At 39.2% G+C, this 8,880-nt stretch overlaps 1 protein-coding gene across 1 annotated transcript; it reads right to left on the minus strand.

Moving 5' to 3' along the window:
- Positions 1 to 5,193: 5,193 nt before the first annotated feature.
- LOC100736094 (interleukin-36 alpha-like) lies at positions 5,194 to 8,390 on the minus strand. The gene is made up of 5 exons (XM_023563010.1): positions 8,378 to 8,390; positions 7,474 to 7,578; positions 7,169 to 7,282; positions 6,569 to 6,708; positions 5,194 to 5,406 (listed from the first exon to the last, which is right to left on the minus strand). The coding sequence occupies exons 1-5, from the start codon at positions 8,388 to 8,390 to the stop codon at positions 5,194 to 5,196; spliced, it is 585 nt and encodes a 194-aa protein (XP_023418778.1).
- Positions 8,391 to 8,880: the final 490 nt, after the last annotated feature.

Here is an 8,880-nt window from a genome sequence, read left to right on the forward strand (position 1 = left end):
GAATCAAGATGTGTTACGTGCATGTGCCAACTCTGCACAAAGAAAGCAACCAATATGTACTGCACATCTATGATAATAAAAGTAAATAAGCAGATGCAGTAAATGAAAAATAAGAAGAAAGAAAAGGGAAAATAATTCAAGAGGATGAGAAGTGTAGAAACTGATGAACATGTACTCCAGGCAAATATTAACCTACAAAAAAATCAGTCTACATTATGATGTTTTATTCACTCTGAGATATCATTGATTATAAGACACATTTATTTTACATATTGCTCAGAAAAAGAAAACACAAAATTTTGATATGACATTTTCTTAGAATTGTATACTTATGGAAATAGCCTTTTAAACATAGGTATTTTATGATCAAGTACATTTTTGCATTAATATAAAGGTACAGAGAGGTTAGTTAATTAAGTTACTCTTGAAGCATCTTCACATTTTGAGTCTGCTTCTACTTTGTTACTTCTGACTCACAGTTGCAAATCTTTGCTTGCTGTCCTGTCTTCTCTGGCCATCAGGCACTGGTGGCGCAGTATTTCTCAATTTCTGTGCCTTTGCCTTTGAATGTTAGTCCACCCAGCCGCCCCATTCAGTAAGTGCTGTTACCCTTAAAGATGCGTCAATGGAAGGTTTATCAGCAACCATCAAAATCATATTCCTTTATCAACAAACAGTGTTTTGAATAATCAACTGGGTGAAACATCAAAAGGGAAATGACAGCCCAAGCACGTGTTTGCACATGGATAGGCAATGATACCATGTCATGACTACCACCAGGCTGACACTATTGTAGAAGGCCAACCACTACCGCAAGGTGTACCCCAATTTCAAAGGTGTTAAAGTGTGAGAAGCAAATGAGACTCTGAGAGATTAACGGTGGCCAACAGTAAACTTAAGGAAAACATCAATAATGGCTCAGTGATCAAAATCATTTTTTGGAATAAAAGGCATAGACCAACAATAAGATATGGCAGACATCAACTACAGATATCAAAACCAAACAAACAAACATGGAGTCCAAGCTAATTTTTAAAAACTGTAAAAGTAATAAACTACTTCTGTTAAAAATACAGTTATGGCTGGGGATTTAGCCCAGCAGTATAAGCACCTGCCTGGCAACTCCTGAGCTCAATCCTTGGTACCAAAAAAAAAAAAAAATACAGTCATAATCTAGGCATGGTGGCACACATCTACAGTCCCAACTACTCAGGAGGCCAAGGAAAGAAGATCCCTTGAGGTTAGCAGGATTTTTAAAAATACTTTTAAAATTTTATTATATTAATTGTTATTAATATTATTAGTGCACGATTGTAGTATACAATGGTTACATTTACTGTAGGGAGTTTGCACAAGTACATACCACAGCTTAATGCTTTTGTCCCCATCCACCCATCCTTCCCTGTTCCTCACAACACTTGTTCTCTTCCCATTCAGAGAAGCTGTTTCTATATTTTTACTGGACTCAGCAGTTTGTGATGAGCCTTAACCTCAAAAACAAACAATAACAAAAAATGCAGTCATAATCCAGGTAGAGTGGTACGACCTGAATTTCAGCGCTCTGGAGGGCTTAGAGCCCAACATGGAATTATGGGTCACATGGTAGTTCTAGTTTTAACTTGTGCAATAACCTCTGCACTGTTTTCCATAGCAAACGCATCTTTTCTGTTCCTCCACGCAGTGCACCAGGGACACAGTTCCTCCGTATCCTTACCAGCACTTATTTTTCTTAATACAATAACCATTCTAACAGGCATGAGTTATGTATCATTGCAGCTTTGATTTGAATATTTCTGATTATTAATAAGTGTTACACGTATTTAAAACATCTGTTGGCCATTTGTGTGCCTTTTTTAATAGAGAAATATCTGTTCAAAAGTCCTTTGTCCAGGAAAGAAGAGAAAATGAGAAAAACGTATTTATACACAGGATAATTAGGGTAGTTACACAGTTAGTTTCTCCTAGATCATTGAAAAGAAAAGTGTGTGATAATATTGTTTGGGCAATATATCATGCCTATTCTGAATAACTACTTCAAAGAAAATAATATACAATGAATTAAGAACTCTCTTAATAACCTGTTTTGAGACTTTTATTTACATATTTTTTCTCTTTAAAATAAAAAATAAAATTTATATATTTTTTCCCTTTGTCCATTTTTAATTCATTTATTTGGGACTTTTTGGTACTGAGTTGTGACTTTCTTGTGTACTTTGAATAGTAACTTGTTACCAGGTATTTGATTTGCAAATATTGCCTCTAATTCAGTAGATTTCCTTCTTACTTTTGTATCCTTTGCTGTCCAGAAAATTTTTACTTTGATTGTAATTCCACTGGTCTATCTTTGCTTTTGTTCTTTATACTTTTGATTTCAGTTTCAAGAAATATTGCTTAAACAAATGTCCTAAAAAATATCCCCATTGTTTTCATCTAGCAGTTTTATAGTTTCAGATCTGATGTTAACACTCTAGTCTCTTCTGCTCTCTCATGTTCATCATAGTATTAAGCACAATAGTCATGTAATGGAAACAACCTCAATCCCCACCAATGGGTAAAGAGATAAAGAGAATGATAGTTACAGACAGTATAATTTTATTAAGCCTAAAAATGAAGATAATCTTTCCATTCGAGGATAACATGGTTGATCCTGGAGAATACTGTGCTAAGTGGAATAGGGCAATCACAGAAGGACAAATACTATACAATTTCACTTAAACGTGAAGTATGTACACCAGCCAAATTGATAGAAACTGAGAATAGAATGTTAGTTCCTAGAGGGGAAGAGAAACAATGAGCTGTCCTTTGGAGCCACTGGAATGTTCTGAAAATCTGCAGGTTTCCCTGCACTTAATATTATACTGTGTACCTAAAAACTCGTTGTGTAGATAGATCTCATACGGAATGTTCTCACCACAATTGAAAAATTGTAGCATATATCCCAAGGAGTACTAAGCCAAAATGTCATACATTATGAGCATTTATTAGAAAAACAAAAAGCAAGGAAAATAAATACCATAAAAAGGTTAAATTGCTAATTGCAGAAAAAGGAATGGTTACACATTGTCAAAAGTATCCAGGTTCCTCTGCAGCTCTGCATATTGGAGGCTATCTACCTCAGCTGATTCCAGAGTATCTAATTTTCTGCCCATTAACCCAGTGTAACTATTGAGAGAGCCCTTGTAATCCACTAAGTATCCCAGGCACCCACAGTAGTAGGGAAATCACAAGCACCAGGAAGGCAGAAGTGAAACGGAACCATGAGAAATGAAAAACTCAGGTACCCTTGTGCTATCACAAATACAAATGTCATCTCTGACACCAATACTGTCACTCAACTGCTGAACACTAGAAGGTGCCAGGATGAGATGAAAAGGGTGGGCCATTCCGGGGGGGCCCTGCAAACCATAAGTGTCCTTTAGCAAACAATAATCCCACATCTTTCCCCAAAGCTTGGAGACAAGTAAAACTATGATGAAAAGTAAAACATCACAATAAGACCACAATAAGACCACAATAAGACCATGCAGATACTTTAGGAATCACCATGTTGCAAAGAATGAAGTTTCAATTGATTTTTTGCAAGAAAAAAGCATTATACTTAATAAGATAGGAAAAAGGACAAGCTTTCAAAATAAATATGGTCTGAAGTAAGAGCCATATTGCCACCAGATGGCTTGGTACTCAGTGGTTCAGGGCTTTCGCTATCCTGTCCAATGAATTGATCAGGAGAGTTGATAAATGTGAAAGTATAATTGTATTTAAAATAAAAGAAAAAGGGAAAGTGAAGAAAAAAAGAAGTGCAAGAAGAAAGCTACCTTGCATTGTAGATGGGCCACTGTAGAAGCAGGAAGACAGCAGTGGCTCTGAAGTTAACCACTGCTGCCTTTTGTGTATTTTAAGACCCAGTCCATCTGAAGTTGCTCTGTATATCTTGATAGCTTCCTGTGACTGAAAGGTTACATTCTGCTGTTTAGCCTCCATTTCAGTTCTTTGTAATTGACAGCTGACATCTTGCTTTCCAGCCAGCCTGTCATGTGATAAACTTCTGCCTCGGAATCAGCTTCCTGTTTTTGATTTTATACGAAGAGTCCACAGGAGGTTTATCAGAATGAGGCAGAGGAGTTTTCAGCTGGCCATGCATGTCCATTGCACAGTAAAACATAGAGAATAGTTTCTATCAACATTGCGCTCTCTGTCCCACCCATCCCTGTATTTTGGCTTGAGAGAACCTGGCAAAAGAAGATACACCCTCCCCACAATCTCCCTGGTTCCTTTTAAGGATAAGAGATGTCATGTGAGCCTCCTTGACAAACTATAGCGCTCTTTTTACTGCAAGAAATCAATATGATGACCATGATATTCCATTAAAGTCATTCCATTCACAACAGGGAAACTGAAATGAAAAAAAAAAATTATTCCTCAAATGTATCTCTGTCTAAGATCCAGTAGCCATGCTTGGATGAAGGCTTCATAAACATCAGCAGTTCTTCATCCAAACCACCATGAGGATACAATCCAGGAAGAGCTCACCTTTCTTTCTTGGTGTCTCTTTTTTCTTGTAACTTCTGTATTTGCTTCTTCTAGTCAGGATCCAAAGAGTCTTTATTTAACACCACAGAGCAAAGTATCTGAAAATTCAGAGACCTGGACTTAACAGACTCACTTCCCAGTTCTTAATTGATGTATTACTAGTTAACTATTTAAATAGAATTTTCTTATTGTTTGTGGAATGGATCAATAGTTTAGCTATGTGGCCATGCCAAAGACCCTCAGTTTTCCATGGCTGTTTTTTATGCACCCTGGACTAACACTTAAGTCACTTCTAGATATATTGGGCCAGGAATATAGTTCAGAAGTGTAAGTGCCTGCCTAGCATTTGCAAGGTCCTGAGCTGATTTCCTGTACCAAAAATATAGATGATAGATAGACAGAGATGTAGCTATTTTGAGAGGCAGCAAGATACCTTTGGGCAGAAAGCCCAACAATTTTTCCCTTCCCCTTACATAAAGTTTAAGATTCTTTCACTTATTCTCCATTTAACTTGATTTCTAGTTCTGAAAATTAAACACAATTGTAGAAATTCTGCCTCCCCTTGTTATGACAATGATTATGTCCAAAACCCTTTGGAAGCTAGAATTGATAAAGTCAAGACAATATTCTCCACATGGGAAGCAACCCCTGAGTCAACTGACCTCAGCTCATTGTAGTCAGCACAAACTCAGTGACATGGGTCTTCCCCACTTCTTGGGTCATAAAGACTGGAGATTCTCCTGTGGAGCCAGTGCCAATGAACCAACCAGGGAAAGCCGCAGACTCGAAAGTAGAGGTGTTGCCAGCTTGGTTGTGGTAAAAGAGAAAGGGCTTCTCAGGCTGTGGATGGTGGTAAAGATTGTCTATGGTCCTTTTCTGAAGAAAAAGAAGGAAAACCCAGGGAAAAATATAACCATGAGCATTGTTCAGCATTCCTTGCACTTTGTTTAAGACTGTATTCCCCATCCTCAGAGCAGGCGTGGACACCTCCATTTCATAGTGTGCCATCAAGAATGAAACACCCCAAATGCTGCTGCATGTGGTAACAGTATGGTGAGAAGCTTAAGACACAAATCTTAGCGATCCTTAACATGAGGAAGAAGATGTTGTTGACATACAAGTTTTTGAGAACATGAAGTACCACTTGTGTCATTATGGATTTACTGATAAACGGAGATTCCCAAAGAATATTGAGTTTTGAATGAAAAAAATAATTATTTTATGTTGAGTTTCACCTTAGCACCAGTGACATTTTGGGCAAGATAATTCTTTGTTGTCAGGGTGTTTGCTGTGCCTTACAGACTGCTTAACAGCATTCCTGACTCTACCCTTTTGATAAAAGTAGCATACCTCATCCCTAGTGTAACAGCCACAAATAAAGGGATTTTGACAAATGTCCAGGGAGCAAAGTCATCCCTAGTTGAAAACCGTTGTTTCATACTGTATCTTCATACTGTCTGCCTATGCATATTTGTTGAAAAAGTAAATACAATCAAAGGCTTTGTTTTAATTGTCTTGGTGTGATATATAGTATTTAAGTTCTTTTATAATGGAAAATCACAACTATTACAGTATTTGTTGCTGAGATTTATCATTGTTCATTTAAAACTGCAAACTATGCTTGCCCAATAGACATTTTAATAAACTCATCCACGGCTTTAGTTGTCTTTGTTGTTTTGGTTTTACCTTGTGTGTATGTGCATGAGTGTGTGTGTGTGTGTGTGTGTGTGTGTGTGTGCGCGCGCCCGTTCTATTGAAGCTAAGGATAAATATAAAAGCTTTTCCCTTGGCCAAATCATCTTTGTAAAATGAAATAAAAAATGACTTCAGGAAAAAATTTCAAAATGCCCTCTACCTTTTTCTTATTCACAGTACAGGGAATCCAAAGATATCAAAAAAATAAATATGCTTAACGCTAATGAACAGACTGTCTTTTAAAAGATTCTACAGTCAGACTTTCCACCAAATGGCACCTTGTAAACAAAGAGACTCCTCTTTTCCAGTCAGGCATGAGAAGAACCTTTTTCTCCATACTCACATTAAGCTGCAGCTCAGGCTGCTCCCCAACTTTTGTGCAGAACAAGCTACTTTGCAGCTCCTTCAGTCCCAGGTACATGGGATTCCCTCTGTCCTTCTCAAGGGTCTCCAGATGTTGGCAGGGATACAGATCAACAGTGACTACCAACATAATGCAGAAAGTGGCTTTCAGATTGTGTTTCAACATGGCATCTCCAAACCAGAGTTTTAAGAGCAACAGAGTAGAATCTGACAGCTGAGGCACCCCACTACTCATCACCTGAGATTCTTTCCATCTTTGGTGAACGCCTTCCATCAGAAAAGTCAGCTTTTTGTGGATCAAAACACCAATATTTCAATAGATCCCATCCTATAGAAGTTTTACTGAAAAAGTCTTTCACCCTTTCCCATATGTAACTCTTTGTTCTCCCTAGAGTCATCTCTTCTTTTCTCTGACTCATTCCCATAGTCACAAGCAATTCTCCAAACACCCTGTATTTACAATTGCCCAGACGATGCTCTTCTCTCTAGAAAGCCCCTGTTAGCACAACTATTGTGAAATGGAAAGCTGACCCCAGGACACACAATGGTACTTCCCAAAGGAACTGCCTTGAACCCTCACCTGGAACCACATTTCTCCTCTTTGGGACCATTGTGAGGGTATGGCCCTGAAGGACCCACACACGATGATCAAGATCCTGAATGTGCCTGTGGAAAGGCATTGCCATGGATAATTCTGTAGAGAAAGTCAAAATAAAAATATGTAAAGACAAATGCACAGAATGCACCCAACCCCTTCTGGTCCTTTGCCCTTCCATGAACATCTTTACCTTTGGACATTATGTTTGGTGTTGTTTCAGAGTTTCCCAGAATTGAAGTCGTTTATGTATAAATTGACCCCAGCAGAGATCTAAGTCACAGACTGACCCTGAGTCCCAAAGACTGGACCCACAGTGACCCCAGTCAGAATCTGCGCTTCCAGCTTCTTGGACTCAATTGGCCCCTCAGCAGCAGCAATTGCACCTCTGACTCCTGTTCAGGCCTAAAACCATAGTCCTTAGAACACAGGGAGCTCTGAATCCAGAGATCCAGAAGCAAGAAAGATGAGAGTTCACTAGGATTCCAGCTATAGGCTGCAACCGGTTTCAGAGGATCCAAGTCCCTGGTGTTAGGGACTATAGCTCCTGCTATACTCAGGCATTCTGACAGGTTCCACTGAAGGCCATCCCTTTTATTCACACAGAGCAGGAAGCAGAGCCTACCTCATTAAGACCCAAACTGCCCTGCATCCTGTGTGACTGCCAGTTCCTGCTGCTAGAGGATTCACTGAGTACTTATATGAATAAATGTCAATTACAGCAAGATGTACTCCATACACCCTCAAAAAGAAGGGCATGCGAAGGCTGCAAGAATAATAACCAGGAAATACACTAGGGATTGCCTTTGAGGAAGGAAACATTACAGGAGTGTCGCAGAGCCAGTGACTGTATTCTGATAATGTAAAATGACACACTGGGATGTCATAGCTAACAGCAGAAGTCTCAAGCAAGGTTGACTGATGGGGCTAGTCTTTGAGGACCGATGTAGCTTCAAACTACTCTTTGTCCACAGTCACCATATTCTCTGCTCATTTCAGACCAGGAAAAGGCTGGTCACGGGGACACTCCTGGGTTTCCCAGAGCCACCACACATGCAGGATTGCCATGAAAGATCATCACCCAGAGCAAGGGCAGCTCCTGAATATACTGCCACACTCAGTGAGTAGGCAGTAGGACACCATCTTATTATACAGGAATGGAGCCCATTGCCTGGTTCTCTGAGTTTTCAGTACCTGGCATTAGCATGTCCATGAAGAGAAGGTGAGGCAAGCTGTTGATGCTGTTTCCTGAACCTTTGGGTACCTAAGTTCACAGCCTCTATGCAGATCCCAACATCCTTCAGCTTCTGTCTGCTGGTGGAACAATACTAAGGCTTCTCACAGGGCCCACAGTGGGTCACAGCCTCAGCTTCCCATAAAGATAACTAGAATTCACTTCATTGCTATCCTTAAATCAACTTCTACATAAGATCCCTAAATCCAAACTAAGACAGTAGCTGGGTGTTCTAAAGCAGGAGACTTGTGTACAGTATATATGTGTTTGACATTATGCTTTGCAACTTCTATAAGTTTTTACTCACAGATACTCAAAGTGTGCTCTGTGGGTGATGTACTGACAACTCCAGCAGCTTATCAGAAAAAGAATTTCAGACCCTACCCTAGACTGATAAGAATCAAGATGTGAAACAAAGAAGCATGAAAATGTTTTATGTTCTGCGTGTTTAGCACATATCCAT

Source organism: Cavia porcellus, unplaced genomic scaffold (genome assembly GCF_034190915.1).
Source record: "Cavia porcellus strain 051 isolate PalLab524CR breed Dunkin Hartley unplaced genomic scaffold, mCavPor4.1 scaffold_18, whole genome shotgun sequence".
NCBI lineage: Eukaryota > Metazoa > Chordata > Mammalia > Rodentia > Caviidae > Cavia > Cavia porcellus.